Source organism: Oncorhynchus tshawytscha, linkage group LG23, assembly GCF_018296145.1.
Source record: "Oncorhynchus tshawytscha isolate Ot180627B linkage group LG23, Otsh_v2.0, whole genome shotgun sequence".
Taxonomy (NCBI): domain Eukaryota; kingdom Metazoa; phylum Chordata; class Actinopteri; order Salmoniformes; family Salmonidae; genus Oncorhynchus; species Oncorhynchus tshawytscha.
In genome coordinates, this window is record NC_056451.1 from 6,954,986 (window position 1) to 6,973,569 (window position 18,584).

At 43.0% G+C, this 18,584-nt stretch overlaps 2 protein-coding genes and 1 pseudogene across 12 annotated transcripts in view; 2 read left to right on the forward strand and 1 right to left on the reverse strand.

Moving 5' to 3' along the window:
• The first annotated feature begins 486 nt into the window (after positions 1-486).
• LOC112246077 (complement C3-like) lies at positions 487-1,221 on the forward strand. Its single transcript, XM_042304496.1, has one exon. The coding sequence runs from the start codon at positions 568-570 to the stop codon at positions 1,219-1,221; it is 654 nt and encodes a 217-aa protein (XP_042160430.1). The 5' UTR covers positions 487-567.
• Positions 1,183-2,883, forward strand: LOC121840582 (annotated as a pseudogene).
• A 14,093-nt stretch (positions 2,884-16,976) lies between these two features.
• Positions 16,977-18,584, reverse strand: part of LOC112246152 (MAP7 domain-containing protein 1) — a 66,813-nt gene continuing 65,205 nt past the window's right edge. For all 11 annotated transcript variants that reach the window (XM_042304498.1, XM_042304499.1, XM_042304500.1 and 8 more), the window contains one exon: positions 16,977-18,167. In XM_042304498.1, coding sequence (XP_042160432.1) covers positions 18,157-18,167 — 11 coding nt within the window. In that variant the 3' untranslated portion in view covers positions 16,977-18,156. The remainder of the gene's footprint in view (positions 18,168-18,584) is intronic.

The following is an 18,584-nucleotide window of genomic DNA, read 5'->3' on the forward strand; positions in this document are numbered from 1 at the left end:
AGGTACATTGTTTCGGATTGTTTCAGCTAGTTGTTCAACGTTAGTTGATTGCAAGCACTTTCATAGCAAAGCCATGGTAACAAGATTATTTGAGAAATACATCATTATAGTACTGACTGTGTGTGTGTGTGTGTGTGTGTGTGTGTGTGTGTGTGTGTGTGTGTGTGTGTGTGTGTGTGTGTGTGTGTTGACTCATTATGAGATGCACCAAGCTCTCCTTGGCATTTAGGGTGTTTCTGTTGTTTTGACAGTGACTGTATCATGCATGACCAGTTGACTTGTCTTGATACCAGATCTGAACTAATGGAGTTAGTTAGCTTCGGCTTTGATAATAGCAAATCCATGTCTATTTGCTGATTAATAATATAACTTTTTTTTGCCATTTTGTATTATTAAGTTGTTTGTTTCAGTAGCTAAATATAAATCACAGTAGTTCCACAGGTCCAGTACATTTCCAGCCTGAAACTCAAAATATCACTTAACACTGTGGCATCAGCCAGAGAGCTGGCAATCACTGTGAAGACCAAGGATCCGGCGATCCTCCACAACAGACAGGCGGAGGCCACCATGAAGGCTCTCCCCTACAAAACTTCCACTGGGAACTTTCTCCATGTTGGGGTTTGTTCTAATGAGTTGAAGATTGGAGACCCCAATCTGATCAATCTGAACCTGGGATCCACCCCCATACAAATCCATGACATTACATACATGTTCCCGAGTAGAGGTCAGCTGGTGAAAGTGGGCCGATTTAAAAGACAGGGCAACGCGCTGGTGACACTGTCAGTGGCTGTCTCCAAGGAGATGCTTCCGTCGTTCCGCATCGTAGCGTACTACCATGTGGGAGCAGCTGACCTGGTGGAAGAGTCTGTCTGGGTTGACATCAAGGTCTCCCGCATGGGATCACTGAAAGTGACATGGACCAGGCCCAAGGCATCCTATGAGCCTCGTAAGGCTTTCAGTCTAACCATCACTGGAGACCCGGGAGCGAAAGTAGGGCTGGTGGCTGTAGACAAGGGAGTCTACGTTCTCAACAGCAAACACCGTCTCACACAGACCAAGATCTGGGACACCATAGAGAAGCATGCTACAGGCTGTACAGCTGGAGGGGGAGCAGACATTCTGGGGGTGTTCTACAATGCTGGTCTGGTATTTGAGACCAACACTGCTAAAGGGACTGGGATCAGAACAGACCCCAGCTGTCCTGTTAGTTCTAGGCGGTGACGAGCAGTGACCATCAGTGACGTCATCACTAGTATGGCCAGTAAGTACAATGGTCTGGCCAAGGAGTGTTGTGTGGACGGGATGAGGGACAACACCATGGGATATACCTGTGACAGACGGGTCCAGTACATCACAGATGGGGACGTGCTCTGTACTGCTGTCAAGTGGCTGATCCTGAACACACAACAGCCAGGTGGCATCTTCAATGAGTTTGCTCCTGTCATTCATGCAGAGATGACGGGTAACATGATGGGATCGGACAATTACGCCTCCATGACAGCTTTTGTTCTCATCGCCATGCAGGAAGCACACTCACTGTGTGAGCAGTATGTCAACAGCCTACAAGACAGTATGGCTAAAGCAGTAGCGTACCTCGAGAAGCGTCTGCCCCACCTGACGAACCCCTATGCTGTAGCTATGACCTCCTATGCTCTGGCCAACGCAGGGAAACTCAACAAGGAGACCCTATTGAAGTTCGCCTCTCCACAGCTGGACCACTGGCCAGTCCCTGGTGTTCACCAGTACACGCTGGAGGCCACGTCGTACGCCCTGCTTGCCCTGGTCAAGGTGAAGGCCTTCGAAGAGGCCGGCCCCATAGTCAGGTGGCTCAACAAGCAGAAGAAGGTGGGAGGGGGATACGGATCCACACAGTCCACCATCATGGTGTTCCAGGCTGTGGATGAGTATTGGAGCCACCTGAAGGACCTGAAAGACTTTCACTTGAACATCAACCTAGAGGTGGCCGGCAGGGCATCAGCCACCAAGTGGTTCATCAACAACAAGAACCAGTTCCACACTCGTACAGACAAGGTCAACTTCATAGACAAGGACTTAACTGTAAAAGCCTCAGGAAATGGTGAGGCGACCTTGTCGGTGGTGACACTGTACTATGCCCTGCCAGAGGAAAAGGACAGTGACTGTGAAAGCTTTGACCTCTTGTTCACCCTCACAAAGATGGACAAAACAAGCCACGAGGATGCCAAGGAGTCATTTATGCTCAATATTGAGGTGTTGTACTGTAACTCAGAGAGATGCGACCATGTCTTTTCTGGACATCGGCTTGCTGACCGGCTTCATTGTGGACACAGACAATCTGAAAAGGTTGTACAATGAAAGGGAGCGCTATGAACAAAGTTCTGTCTGAAAGAGGATCTCTCATCCTATATCTGGACAAGGTGTCTCATAAGTTAGAAGACAAAATATCCTTTAAGATCCACAGAGTGCAGGAAGTGGGAGTTCTTCAGCCAGCTGCCGTCTCTGTATATGAATACTACAACCAGAAGAACTGTGTGAAGTTCTACCACCCACAGAGGGAGGGTGGTACTCTGAGTAGACTGTCTCTTGGAGACGTGTGCACGTGTGTGGAAGAGAGCTGCAGTATGCAGAAGAAAGATGAGCCAGATGTCAACCGCAACACTGCGGTGGTGTCCTAGGAGAAGAGACATGGATAGAGTACTGGCCCTCACAACAAGAGTGCACATCCAGAAACTACAGAGAAGTCTGTCTGGGCATTGATGAGTTCATCAACCAGATCACAACCTTCGGCTGCCCTGTTTAGTTTATCTTCTTGCTTTGTTAAATGTACATTTTTGTAACATTGCAATCCAGGTTGCATGCCCTGTCATAACTCATTGTAACCTATAGAGTGAATAGAGATGAGTTTGCCCACTTGGAATATATTCTGTTAGAAATTGACCAGTAAACGATGTACACCGTGTATAACAAAAAATATATATCTTTAAAGTTAAAATATGATGATGACGACTGCAAATGGCACACTTATACATTTAAGTGTATATCGTCATTGATTACAATGACATGGCTTCGATGGCTTTATTTTTGCACTAACATTACCCTGCCTGCTGTAATAAGCATGAAATAAAGCATTAAAAAAACATATTGTCTCTTTGCTTTGTGTGCATATCACCAGTCATTGTGGGGATCTAATTGTTTATTTTAAACACCAAAAAGAGACATTTAAGTTTAAGGTTGAGTGGGATGGTAACTGTTTTTGTTCACTATTTGAGCACCAAAATGTCCAAATATCTCATTCCTGTCCATATGGCAAGTCAGTCAGAGTACTATATATCTTTCAGCACTTCATCATTGTTTTTACCAAATGCGATCAGGATTAGCAAACATTTTCTCCTGCCCCATGTGGCACTAAGCAAATAAGATGTACTGTATACAAATCAGTCAGGGTAATAGACACTTTCATCACTGCTTTTACCGATGTGGAAACTTGTTTATAGAAACAAGATCATTTATAATTAGGGGTTAATATATTATGAGCAAGGTTTTGACATTAAGGGTGAAACAAGGGACACTGACCCTTACCAGGAGGAAGTGTGTCTCCGTCATTGAGCTTTTGTTTTACAGACTTGTCATCATGGGAGATATGCAGTATGTATTTTAGCAGACAACAGTTGAAGTGGGATCACACACACACACGTGTGCACGCACACACACACACTGATGCTGAACCTTTCGTGTAAGCCTTGGGGATGACACAGCTAGATGGCTCTGAGTGTTTGAAGGACATTTCAGTCTCAATCAGTGAAGATTAAAGACAAAAATATCAATAATCACCCCACATTATCCATAGCCCAACATCCTCACTCTCTTCCTGAACCCAGATGACAAAGCCTGGTGCTAACATCCGTCCTTTGTCGTGATCTTGTCAACATTCTGATTGTGTCCACATTTTTTGACAGGTGTAGACAATCAAAATACACATTGTGAACTAATTGTATTCAGATCTTTCTGACCACATCCGGAGGTAGTCAGGCATGCATTGAATATTTTGTATCATTTAAAAAAAAAACTTTATTCAACTAGGCAAGTCAGTTATTAAGAACAAATTCTTATTTACAATGACGGCATAGGAACAGTCTGCCTTGTTCAGGGGCAGAACAACAGTTTTTTTTATTTTTTTACCTTGTCAGCTCAGAATTCGATCTTGTAAACTTTCAGTTACAAGTCCAACGCTTTAACCACTAGGCTACCTGCCCATGGAAGGACCAGGAAATCTGGTCACAATGCCGAGAGAATTATTTTAACAAACCAAACACAATGGTAAATCTAAGCGCAGGTAATATTGCTACAGGTTCAGGGTTGTGTCAAAAATATTTTTGCTATTTTCCCTATCATAATTATTGGCTCACTTGCTGGAGTTGGGCTGGGTTTTGATTAATTAAAAAGTTGTCGGTGTGTCGAGGCTTGGCCCCTCACTGGCCAATCAGAACATGCTCCATGGCTAAATATGTGGTTGCTTGAGGTTGTGTATTTACAGTTTTTTTATGTATTGCCATGGAATCAACTCCAATTCTAATGTTATTCCGTTATAGTTTGTTAAATTGCTTACATAAACGAAATAATAAACTATAGATCTATCCTATCTTTGCCAAATAGGCTAACTAGAACCAGTTTGCACATTGTTCTAAGTAATTGCATGGCCTCAATCTCATTCACACTGATATAGGGGCTAGGCCTACTGTAAACTGCATTATGGCTGAGCATGGACATACCAACCATTGTCAATAGGCAAGATTAAATTCATTACTGATGAGGCCTAAAGAAGAGAACAAATAATTCTAATCAAAACGAAACAAATTGTTTTAAATAGGAAAATGGTATGTTTGAATCAATGTCATTGTTTCAACATCATAGCTTAAATAAACATACAGTCATAGTAAAATAACATACAGTACCAGTCAAAAGTTTGGACCCAACTACTATTTCAAGTGTTTTTCTTTATTTTTCCTATTATCTACATTGTATAATAATAGTGAAACATCAAAACTATTAAATAACACATGGAATCATGTAGTAAGCAAAAAAGTGTTCAACAAATCTAAATATATTTTAGATTTGACATTCCATATTAACCACCCTTTGCCTCGATGACAACTTTGCACACTCTTGGCATTGTCTCAACCAGCTTCACCTAGAACGCATTTCAATTAACAGGTATTTTTATTTTATTTTACCTTTATTTAACTAAGCAAGTCAGTTAAGAACAAATTCTAGGAACAGTGTGTTAACATCCTTGTTCAGGGGCAGAACGACAAATTTTACCTTATCTTTCGGTAACAAGTTCAGCGCTTTAACCACTAGGCTGCCTGCCTTGTTAAAAGTTCATTTGTGGAATTTCTTTCCTTCTTAATGAGTTTGAGCCAATCAGTTGTGTTGTGACAAGATAGGGTTGGATACAGAAGATAGCCCACAAAGGTCTCCGCCACAGCACAACCCAAGGGGGGGCGTCAACCCAGACAGGAAGATCACATCAGTGACTCAACCCACTCAAGTGACACACCCCTCTTAGGGACGGCATGGAAGAGCACCAGTAAGCCAGTGACTCAGCCCCTGTAATAGGGTTAGAGGCAGAGAATCCCAGTGGAAAGAGGGGAACCGGCCAGGCAGAGACAGCAAGGGCGGTTCGTTGCTCCAGAGCCTTTCCTTTCACCTTCACACTCCTTGGCCAGACTACACTCAATCATATGACCCACTGAAGAGATGAGTCTTCAGTAAAGACTTATAGGTTGAGACCGAGTTTGCGTTACTCACATGGGTAGGCAGACTATTCCATAAAAATGGAGCTCTATAGGAGAAAGCCCTGCCTCCAGCTGTTTGCTTAGAAATTCTAGGGACAATTAGGAGGCCTGCGTCTTGTGACCGTAGCGTACGTGTAGGTATGTACAGCAGGACCAAATCAGAGAGATAGGTAGGAGCAAGCCCATGTAATGCTCTGTAGGTTAGCAGTAAAACCTTGAAATCAGCCTTTGCCTTGAGAGGAAGCCAGTGTAGGTGTTACGGGATTCTTCTGATGAAGGAGAGGAGGACCAAAATGCAGCGTGGTTGAAATTCATGTTTGTTTTTAATAAACAAACTATACATGAATAAACTACAAAAACTGTATAAACCCGAAACAGTCCCATGTGGCACAAACACTGACACAGGAGACAATCACCCACAAAACCCAACACCAAACACGCTACCTAAATATGGGTCCCAATCAGAGACAATGACTAACACCTGCCTCTGATTGAGAACCATATCAGGCCAAACACAGAAACATACAAACTAGACAGACACACAACATAGAATGCCCACTCAGATCACACCCTGACCAAACAAAACATAGAAACATACAAAGCAAACTATGGTCAGGGTGTGACAGTAGGGAGGCTAGCACTGGAATAATATGATCAAATTCTTTGGTTCTAGTCAGGATTCTAGCAGCCGTATTTAACATTAACTGAAGTTAATTTAGTGCTTTATCCGGGTAGCCGGAAAGTAGAGCATTGCAGTAGTCTAACCTAGAAGTAACAAAAGCATGGATGAATTTTTCTGCATAATTTTTGGACAGAAAGTTTCTGATTTTTGCAATGTTACGTAGATGGAAAAAAGCTGTCCTTGAAATGGTCTTGATATGTTCTTCAAAAGAGAGATCAGGGTCCAGAGTAACGCCGAGGTCTTTCACAGTTTTATTTGAGACGACTGTACAACCATTAAGATTAAATGTCAGATTCAACAGAAGATCTCTTTGTTTCTCGGGACCTAGAACAAGCATCTCTGTTTTGTCCGAGTTTAAAAGTAGAAAGTTTGCAGCCATCCACTTCCTTATGTCTGAAACACAGGCTTCTAGTGAGGGCAATTTAGGGGCTTCACCATGTTTCATTGAAATGTACAGCTGTGTGTCATCCGCATAGCAGTGAAAGTTAACATTATGTTTTCGAATGACATCCCCAAGAGTTAAAATATATAGTGAAAACAATAGTGGTCCTAAAACGGAGCCTTGAGGAAGACCGAAATTTACAGTTGATTTGTCAGAGGACAAACCATTCACAGAGACAAACTGATATCTTTCCGACAGATAAGATCTAAACCAGGCCAGAACTTGTCTGTGTAGACCAATTTGGGTTTCCAATCTCTCCAAAAGAATGTGGTGATCGATGGTATCAAAAGCAGCACTACGGTCTAGGAGCATGAGGACAGATGCAAAGCCTCGGTCTGATGCCATTAAAAGGTAATTTACCACCTTCACAAGTGCAGTCCCAGTGCTATGATGGGGTCTAAAACCAGACTGAAGCATTTCGTATACATTGTTCGTCTTCAGGAAGGCAGTGAGTTGCTGCGCAACAGCCTTTTCTAAAAAAAAATTGAGAGGAATGGAAGATTCGATATAGGCCGATAGTTTTTTATATTTTCTGGGTCAAGGTTTGGCTTTTTCAAGAGAGGCTTTATTACTGCCACTTTTAGTGAGTTTGGTACACATCCGGTGGATAGGGAGCCGTTTATTATGTTCAAAATAGGAGGGCCAAGCACAGGAAGCAGCTCTTTCAGTAGTTAAGTTGGAATAGGGTCCAGTATGCAGCTTGAAGGTTTAGAGGCCATGATTATTTTCATCATTGTATCAAGCAATGTAGTACTAAAACACTTGAGTGTCTCGCTTGATCCTAGGTCCTGGCAGAGTTGTGCAGACTCAGGACAACTGAGCCTTGAAGGAATACACAGATTTAAAGAGGAGTCCGTAATTTGCTTTCTAATAATCCTGATCTTTTCCTCAAAGAAGTTCATGAATTTATTACTGCTGAAGTGAAAGCCATCCTCTCTTGGGGAATGGTGCTTTTTAGTTAGCTTTGCAACAGTATCAAAAATACATTTCAGATTGTTCTTATTTTCCTCAATTAAGTTGGAAAAATAGGATGATCGAGCAGCAGTAAGGGCTCTTCGATACTGCACGGTACTGTCTTTCCAAGCTAGTCGGAAGACTTCCAGTTTGGTGTGGCGCCATTTCCATTCCAATTTTCTGGAAGCTTGCTTCAGAGCTCGGGTATTTTCTGTATACCAGGGAGCTAGTTTCTTATTAGAAATGTTTTTAGTTTTTAGGGGTGCAACTGCATCTAGGGTATTGCGCAAGGTTAAATTGAGTTCCTCAGTTAGGTGGTTAACGGATTTTTGTCCTCTGATGTCCTTGGGTAGACAGAGGGAGTCTGGAAGGGCATCAAGGAATCTTTGTGTTGTCTGTGAATTTATAACACGACTTTTGATGCTCCTTGGTTGGGGTCTGAGCAGATTATTTGTTGCAATTGCAAACGTAATAAAATGGTGGTCCGATAGTCCAGGATTATGAGGAAAAACATTAAGATCCAAAACATTTATTCCATGGGACAAAACTAGGTCCAGAGTATGACTGTGACAGTGAGTAGGTCCAGAGACATTTTGGACAAAACCCACTGAGTCAATGATGGCTCCGAAAGCCTTTTGGAGTGGGTCTGTGGACTTTTCCATGTGAATATTAAATATGTGAATATTAAAGTCACCAAAAATTTTAATATTATCTACTATGACTACAAGGTCCGATAGGAATTCAGGGAACTCAATGAGGAACGCTGTATATGGCCCAGGAGGCCTGTAAACAGTAGCTATAAAAAGTGATTGAGTAGGCTGCATAGATTTCATGACTAGAAGCTCAAAAGACGAAAACGTCATTTTTTTGTTGTTGTAAATTTGTACATTTGCTATCGTAAATGTTAGCAACACCTCCGCCTTTGCGGGATGCATGGGGGATATGGTCACTAGTGTAACCAGGAGGTGAGACCTCATTTAACACAGTAAATTCATCAGGCTTAAGCCATGTTTCAGTCAGGCCAATCACATCAATCACATCAAGATTATGATCAGTGATTAGTTCATTGACTATAATTGCCTTTGAAGTAAGGGATCTAACATTAAGTAGCCCTATTTTGAGATGTGAGGTATCACGATCTCTTTCAATAATGACAGGAATGGAGGAGGTCTTTATCCTAGTGAGATTGCTAAGGCGAACACTGCCATGTTTAGTTTTGCCCAACCCAGGTCGAGGCACAGACACGGTCTCAATGGGGATAGCTGAGCTGACCACACTGACTGTGCTAGTGGCGGACTCCACTAAGCTGGCAAGCTGACTAATAGCCTGCTGCCTGGCCTGCACCCTATTTCATTGTGGAGCTAGAGGAGTTAGAGGAGTTAGAGCCCTGTCTATGTTGGTAGATGAGATGAGTGCACCTCTCCAGCTAGGATGGAGTCCGTCACTCCTCAGCAGGTCAGGCTTGGTCCTGTTTGTGGCTGAGTCCCAGAAAGAGGGACAATTATCTACAAATTCTATCTTTTGGGAGGGGCAGAAAACAGTTTTCAACCAGCGATTGAGTTGTGAGACTCTGCTGTAGAGCTCATCACTCCCCCTAACTGGGAGGGGGCCAGAGACAATTACTCGATGCCGACACATCTTTCTAGCTGATTTACATAGCTGAAGCTATGTTGCGCTTGGTGACCTCTGACTGTTTCATCCTAACATCGTTGGTGCCGACGTGGATAACAATATCCACACAGGAAACTGTTGAGCATGAAAAAACCCAGCAGCGTTGCAGTTCTTGACACAAATTGGTGCGCCTGGCACCTACTATCATACCCTGTTTAAAAGGCACTTAAATCTTTGGTCTTGCCCATTCACCCTCTGAATGGCACACATACACAATCCCTGTTTCAATTGTCTCAAGGCTTAAAAATACTTATTTAACCTGTCTCCTCCCCTTCATCTATAATGATTTAACAAGTGATATAAGGGATCATAGCTTTCACCAGGATTCACCTCGTCAGTCTATGTCATGGGAAGAGCAGGTGTTCTTAATGTTTTGTATAATGAATACAGAATGAAAACAATTTTTAAATTTCTATGTGGAACCTTCAACGCAATTTCGACGTATACATTGTTCTGATGATTATGTTGGAATTAGATTGATGGAACAAACTGTTAGTCAGGTTAAGTAAATGTATTTAAGTTGAAGTTTATCCCCATTCAATGTTTACAACACCGGTTGAAATGAGATGAAAACTGTACTATTTGATGACTTTTTTATCCAATGTATTTCCCACACTGATTCCATGTTACAATATGTTGACAAATTACATTGAAATAATGTTGATTCAACCAGTGTGTGCCCAGGGGGGAAGGTCCAGGGGCTCAATCTGATGTGGTTAAGGAGATAGAAGGTACTTCCAGTTTCATTGAAATACCTGGCATCAGAGTTGAGTATGAGAGCAACAGCATGCCTGCTCACTATTCAAGTGCTCAAGTCTGAGGAAGTACATTTCATTTGCTACTCAACTGGAAGAGTAACTTGTCAAATATACTGCAAGCCTTGACCACCACTTCTATCATAACCATGACCACTTCCTGTCCCTTTGCTAAGTTTAGCCTCCCAGGGCTGGGCAATTCCAGTCCTCTAGGGCCTGATTGGTGTCACAGTTTTGCCCCAGTCCCAGCTAACACACCTGATTCCAATAATCACCTAATCATGATCTTCAGTTTAGAATGCAATTTCATTAGCTGTGTTTGCTAGGGATGGAGAAAAAGTGTGACACCAATCAGGCCCTCGAGGACTGGAGTTGCCCACCCCGGCCGGGAGTCTAGCCTGACCCAGTAAGGTGAGCAGCAGGTCAGTGTGGGTAACCAGAAGTGGGTGTCACTCTGTGATTAGAATTTTCCTTTAAATCAGAATAGGAGATAACTCAGAGGCCACTGCCGTGGTGGATGGTAGTTTTGTTTCGCCACTCCCCTACTCCTCCCCTCCTTCTCATTCAAACTCTCCAGGGTCCCAGAGCAGCTGTTCTCACATGTCACACAAACACTCTGTCACACATGGATACACATACATGCACGCAGACACACTCATCTTGTTGACCCCTTGGCAGTAAATTGCTATGATCTGAGAGGTCATTGATAAGAATGGTAAGATGTAGTGCTGGTCTAGAAACATGAACAGAGCAGGCCACAGGGAGGAAGGTAAAATTATACAGTAACATATTGTCTTGAAAATGTTATTTATTTTATTTAAAGGACAGAGAGGGTAATTCAAAGTTCACATCCTGAAAGGTTTTTCAAACCATTTGAGAAATGTTTAATCTACTGGATCATATGGTTTCAACATTCAAACCATTTCTATCCAGGGTATTTTTCAGTGCTAAATGTGGGTGGTGGTGATATGAAAAACAACTTGTACTAGATAAAAGTAGTGTGTTACAGAGCTGCCTTGCATAACCCAGTGGAAAATAAGACACTACAGGTGCTCCCCAGAAAACTGTGTAGGGAGTCCGCCTGTACTACACTGAATTATAGCCCTTGTACCGAGGGCCTGATTTAGCTAGCCAATAATAACACAGACTTGTGCCATGGAGAATCTCCTTTCTACTTTACATGTATCTGGCCATCATCATTATTCCTTAATTGGAAGGCATCCAAGAGGCAGTGCTACAGTAGCCTACAGCAACACATTATTACTGTAGCCATAGAAATAGAATGACTAGAACATTACACCTATGGGTACACTTAACAATAATTCTACAGTATTTATATGATTGTAGACTGCTACTGAAGGTGCAATGGGATTAATAGAGATAGAATGAGAAAAGTCCCTCAGACCACAGCATTTTGACAGTACACTCAATATGTAGTAATTATATTTCAATGATTGTAGCTGTCAAGCCTACTCCTGCACCCTCCCTCTGGCGCTCGACGTCGCCGGTCTACTAACCACCAGCCCTGGCAACCCACATTCGCACACCCGCTCCCCATCGTTAAGCACACCTGGACTTCATTACTCTCCCTTCATTTAGCCCTCACCTACTTGAGTCATCAGACAGTATAGGTTCTGTGTTCATGTCCAGACGCTGCTCTTGTTTTGTAACGCGCTATGTTCGTTATTATTAAACTCACCATCTGCACCTGCTTCCTGGCTCCATTTGTTGTCGTTACAGTAGCCTGCTACAGTGCAATATGGTTGATACCCAACTATCCCTGGGAACTGAAAATAACCACAGCCTCTGGCAAAATTGAAGCCTGAGGCTGTGCTGGGCTAACGGGTGGGGATGTCGTAAACCGTGTCCACTGTCAGCGCCGAAATTAAGAGACAAACAGATCCAGCAAATCAAGGCTGTGTCACCGACTGAATTCGAGACGTGATATTGATATAACCATGGTATATGGTGCAGAGAGTCAGTGACAACATTGAGCCGGGCTCCACAAGGGGGCAAAAAGGGGCTTAGCCCCCTCAGTTGAAACTTGTGCCACCTCCGTTTACATTTTCTGAAATCTGCATCTGTGCCGTATCAGCGTCGTGGAGAGCGTGTATGTTTATGTATAGGGGTGCTATGGAAAGCCACTGGGTGGCTAGGTATGACGCTGCTCATCTAGGGTAGGCTATGTGAATAACGTGATACTCCTCCGTTCCTGGTGATATTGGAACAGAGGAGCAAGCCCAGGTTAGCCTATAGAATCCTACTCTAGCCGCAGGTTTTCTGTAAAAAAATGTTTCATTTAGTAGCATCTGGTTCATAGGAAGAGAGTGGCTGAAATACTCGGTTACTGCAGATGCATCACTTCTTGGTCAAAAGCACTCAATGGTCTCAGCATTTGAATTTAAATGTTTATTGTGGTATAGCGTGATATAAGAAGAATTCAATATAATTTCAATGCAAGAACCCAAATGGGTATAGCAACATATCGGTATATTTCATCATAGAAATAGATAGCCTCCATTTATATTTTTATGGTAGTCTATTGCTTTTCGTGGTTGTAAGTGGAACTGTACCTAATGGAAACATGTTTCTGGTAGGTCGCCATTGCTTAATTGATGACGTTGGTGGGTTGAATTTGATCCACAGAAGTGTATTGGGCCATATTACAATGTGTTGCTGAACTAATGAGCTGCATGATTTTCCATGTTTTAACTTTTTTAGGATAGGGGGCAGCATTTGGAATTTTGGATGAAAAGCGTGCCCAAAGTAAACTACATGCTACTCAGGCCCAGAAGCTAGGATATGCATATAATTGGTAGATTATATGAAGAAGAGACTTACTTGGGTCAAGAAACACGAGCAATAGACATTAGACCGGTGTAAATCTGTCCTTTGGTCTGATGAGTCCAAATTTGAGATTTTTGGTTCCAACCGCTGTGTCTTTGTGAGACGCAGAGTAGATGAACATCCGTGAAGCATGGAAGAGGAGTTGTGATGTTGTGGGGGTGCTTTGCTGGTGACACTGTCTGTGATTTATTTTGAATTCAAAGCACACTTAACCAGCATGACTACCACAGCATTCTGCAGCGATACGCCATCTCATCTGGTTTGCGCTTAGTGGGACATTAATTTGTTTTTCAACAGGACAATGACCCAACACACCTCCAGGCAGTGTAAGGGCTATTTGACCAAGAAGGAGCGTGATGGAGTGCTGCATCAGATGACCTGGCCTCTACAGTCAACCGACCTCAACCCAATTCAGATGTTTTGGGATAAGTTGGATCGCAGACTGAAGGAAAAGCAGCCAACAAGTGATCAGCATATGTAGGAACTCCTTCAAGACCCTGTCGAAAAGCATTCCAGGCGAAGCTGATTGAGAAAAGAGTGCCACTAGTGTGCAATGCTGTCATCAAGGTAAAGGGTGGCTATTTTGAAGAATCTAAAATATATTTAGATTTTTTAAACATTTTTCTGTTCACTATATGATTCCATATGTGTTATTTCATTCTACAATGTAGAAAATAGTAAAAATAAGGAAAAATGCTTGAATATGTAGGTGTGTCCAAACTTTTGACTTGTACTGTGTCTATACAGCATATGCTTCCGTTCTCAACAACACCTGTCTGTTCTAACTTAAAACCAATATGCTTGTATCCACTCTATACATCAACCCCAGAGGTCCACACTCCTCATCAAAGAGTGCCCAAGAATGTGCCTGCATGAAAATTAACTCCAAAAGTTGTGTCAATGCTCCAGCTGATACCTTTCTAGAGTCAGCTACTTTGTGACCACTGTGGTTGGGCCACCCCCATGGAATGTGGGCCCTGAGACCTCCCAATCAGCAACTCCATAACAACAGGCACTGTAGGGAGGTGATAGGTTCTAGTGTGAGTGTGTGTGCGTGCGTGTGTGATCGGGTTTGGGACAGCTGTTAGAAACCCTTGTCTATCGTCAGAGCAGTTGAGAGGCCAGGTCAACTTGGAGGTGGAACAGCATCTCCAGGGATAAAGAAATGGGCTTATTTGGAGTGCCTGCCTTTCTGTGGCCTGCCATTAATGTGTTGCCATCAGATAGCAGCTGTGTTAAGGGGTCCTGTTGTTGTTGCTGAGCAGATAAAGGGTGCAATGTACTGTATTAGGGGTGTGTGCGTGAACTTGCGTGTGTGTGTGCATCCCTTTGTGTTAGCGTGTGCATGCCTGTGTGTGTGTGTGTGTGTGTGTGTGGTCTCTCTAGTTTTTCATGGTTCAGATGCAGGCATGGCTTGACCCCTCACTGACCTGTCTACCTCGTTAAATCTGGCAGGCACAGACGACACATTTGCGCTTCCACACCGTTTACAAGATTCCACGGGTCAAAAGGTGCAGGGGGTTTACGACAAGAACAGCAGCGGATGCAAGTTGCACCACGTCGTGAATGGGAAGTGAGGTAGACATGACTGCCAAAGGCATCGGGCTTTTTACAGTAGTTGGATAGGTAATGGTAGAATAACAGACAACCAATGTTTGTCTGAGAATACCCAGATAAGATAACAAGCAAAGTCATAGAGGACTGAATTAGCTCGGTTAATTCCTGCTGTACCGTTCTCTATAAGGCTAACTCTTATGGCCTCTCCACCCTGTGAAGAGGAATGCGATCTAAGAATAGGGTTGATATGGCAACATCTCCAGTACACCTATCAGCAGGCAGGCTGGGCAGCTCTCCGTCCACTGATGAGGAGATAATAGACCGATAGATCAAAGTGATGTTGCCAAATCTGCACCGCCACTATGTCACCCAGCCCTGCTATCCCAGGAGTGAGTGGCATGCCCTAACTCTGACCGACAGGCACCTTTATCCTGCTCCATGTCCGTCAGAGCCTCGTAAATCTAACGAACACACACTCTCTCGCTCACACACAAACACGCACAAACACCCACACCGCACACACACACTCTTTCTCTCTCTCACACACACATACCTCCTCCTCTTTTCACCCTCCATTCTCTGAGAATTCATTCAGCACCTTGGCATTGCCCACTGCCCCTTCTATTACTCATTACTTGTCTGCTGACATCCACCTAAAAATAGTTGCCCCTCGCCCTCTAGGCAGCACTATGGGCAAACTGGGTCTTGACTAAGTGGATGAAGAGAGGGAACACACTAAAACTTGGCTATAACATTTCTATTGAAAGTTTTATGACTGTCTTTTAGATATGTTTGGGATTTGAATGTGTGAATCGCTATCTCTCTATGACACACACTCTCTTTCTCTGGTTTTGCTGGTAGGCTACATCATTGACTGAGAGCAATGGAGGCTGGCGGGAGGAGCTATAGGAGGACGGGCTTATTGTAATGGCTGGAATGGAATAAATGGAACGGTGTCAAACGTATAGAAACCACATTTGACTCCGTTCCATTTATTCCATTCCAACCATTACAATGAGTCCGTCCTCCTATAGCTCCACCCACCAGCCTCCACTGACTGAGAGAGTGAACATGTGTGGGCAAATGTGATCTGTGGTTTGACACCTCTGTGTTGCTGGGCTGCCCTCTGCTGGGCCGGATGAATACAGCTGTTAAATAGATTTTCTAGTGACTATTCTAATCTAAGCAACTGCGTCAGTCGGCTAGATCCCAGTGAGATAAGATTTATACGGTTAGATCATGTGCTCATAAAAAGACGAGCCATCTAGTTTATACTCTACAGGGACACGTATCATTCTATCAATATTCACTGATCCAACTAGACAGGGGAAGTTAAGTCAATAAGAAAACCATTACATCATTGTTCCAAGACATGAATCAGGCCATACCCGAGTAACCAAACTAAATGTGATTCAAAGATAGAGAAGAGATTCTCAAAACATTTCAGTGACTTCGAAACACACCAGTAGTGCGGGGAAGACACCTCTGTGTTTGGGTTAATAAGTCAAACGTACTTCTCCCTAGCCAAGTCCACTAGTGTCTTGCATTAAGTCATTGTCATTAGACTCGCCAAGGTGCATTAGCAGTTATAAGTCGTATTAGTCAAATGAGAGTTGCGCGTGATGATCAGTACTGCATGCGTTTACGTTGGGGAGCGGAGGGACATAAATCGTGCTGGTAATATAGTCCAGCTGCTTTGCAGGGAAAACGAATGGCGAACAGCAAATGGCGAGCGTTCATCAACATTGTCAGCCCCCTCTCACCACCAGAATGTGGGAGCAGTGATGTGGTAAGAGCATAGGAGGCATGAACACCCACTGGGCCTTGGGAAAAGAATACCAAATTGAAGGGGACAGCTGAGCTAAGTGACTGTACCCCCCTAAAAGATAGTCAGTCTCTCTCTCTCTCTCTCAAAACCATCTTCAGATCTGGTTTTCTGGTGGTTGTGTGGCATTGTATTTGGTTGCTCAAGCTGTCAACAGTGTGTCTAATTGAGTTGGCATTGGATTTTGAAGGCCAGCTTAAAAGGGGGAAATATTTCCTAAATGTTCTACTTGGTGAAACGTCATGCTCGTTTTGTTTGATTTGTCTGTTTCTGATAAATGACAGAATCAATGAGCACATTCAACCTCAACATAGTCTACAGTGTGTCTGTCTTTTCAGTCTCGCCCGTTTTGTAACAATAGTGTTTTCTTGGTCGTATTTTGTGTCATTCCAAATCTCATCCATCCAGATTTTGGACAGACTATATACAAAAGACAAGAAAAAAAACAAAGGAAAACTAAACCACAGACTACTGGACAACAATGTTCTCTTTAATAAGACTCCCGATACTCCCTCTGACCCTTCAATACACAACAAAATATATTTATAGCATATACACACACCAGCATTTCATTTTAAACACATTAGAATCTGTGGAATTTCGATGGGAGGTAGCAGCATATCATGCTTCTTGCTCAGGTTGAGAAAAAAAAACTAAACTGCACTGATTTTTAAAATGGTGGGATGGGATGCCTTTGTGTACATTCTGTTTCAACACTGATTAAACTGAATGGATCACTGATTTGACCCAAGGTTTACCAATCCTGAATCTGGAGTACCCATGTGTGTGCTGTTTTTCGTTCAACTGATCCCTTGTTCATTTCTATAGCGCTCCTTGGAGACAACTGATGCTGTGCTACAACAATGTAATTCTTACATTGTCAAAACGCTGTCAAACGTCTTCAGTATTTTGGAGACATTCTATTTGCAGTGTAGCTCCATTTACAGAACATTTACAAATATGTTTATAGAGACCACATCATTACGTTTCCAATACATATTAGTTACTGGGAAAACCTTGAAAGGCAGGAGTTAAGTAAACATTATGATTCCTTTCATAAATTCACACACAATTTATTCCACAGACCCCTCCCTCATTTAGTCCAACTCTCAAGTTTTCATTTACATTATTCACATACAACTGTACCCAGTCCTTACATTTCTCTTAAATAAACTAAACATTAGAAACAAAAAGCCAACTCACTTCTCTTTCAACTCGTCAGCATAATAATATCAACAATTACTCATTTGTGACAAATGTGTATTTTTTTACGCCCAGGGCTACTGAAATCTACCATGGATGATACTGCTGTGGAAGAATTGATGCCGCAATATCTTCTACCATCTACAAATGGTAACACTGATGCACCCTGTCGGGTGGCGATGATGTCATATCCAGTTTTTGTGTTTTGCTTGTGTCTTTTTTGCAGAATGCAGAGTTGTTGCTTCTTCTTCATCTTCTTCTGCCCTCTTCCCAGGGAAAGTTTATGTATTTTTGGGCCTAGAAAGCAGTCTGTGATTGGTTTGGCACAGGTCATTGGGGATGTGCACCTTCGGGAAGAGGGGGGCCCTCTACCCGTACGAGTGGAGGCTGGATTCGGGAAGGTGTGGGGGGGGGGGCCTAAGAATCGCCTTTGTGAGTGGCACACCTCACAGGACCTCTGGAGAGATAATAAACGGAGAGGACAAGATGAGGGTCAGTTTCAACACAGTGGTACACCACACAACAAGAAAAGACACCAGAGATCCTAAATGGTGTCCATTTAGAGCCGTTCTGAATGCGCCATCTGAATGGTGAGCCAAAATGGTCGCCAATTTGAGCATTTGTAAATGTGTGAGGAGGACCCACCCTCACTGTCCATGCTAAAGACGAGGCTTATAAACCCTTGACCTGGCAACAATACTACATTTTAAAAGGTCCTGAGTGCATGTCACCAAGGGCATGAACCCATAAGGCTTTATAGGCTTGTTTTAATAGGGAAATGAAGAGGCTAATCAAACCAAACAGCAGAGGCTTTAGGCAGAATCCTGACTCCTTTTAATGACGGACCATCAACGACCATTCAGTCGCCCATCAT

Bases quoted from the DNA above. Each gene is read 5' to 3' on its own strand.
- LOC112246077 (XM_042304496.1), top strand. From the start codon at position 568: ATGAAGGCTCTCCCCTACAAAACTTCCACTGGGAACTTTCTCCATGTT.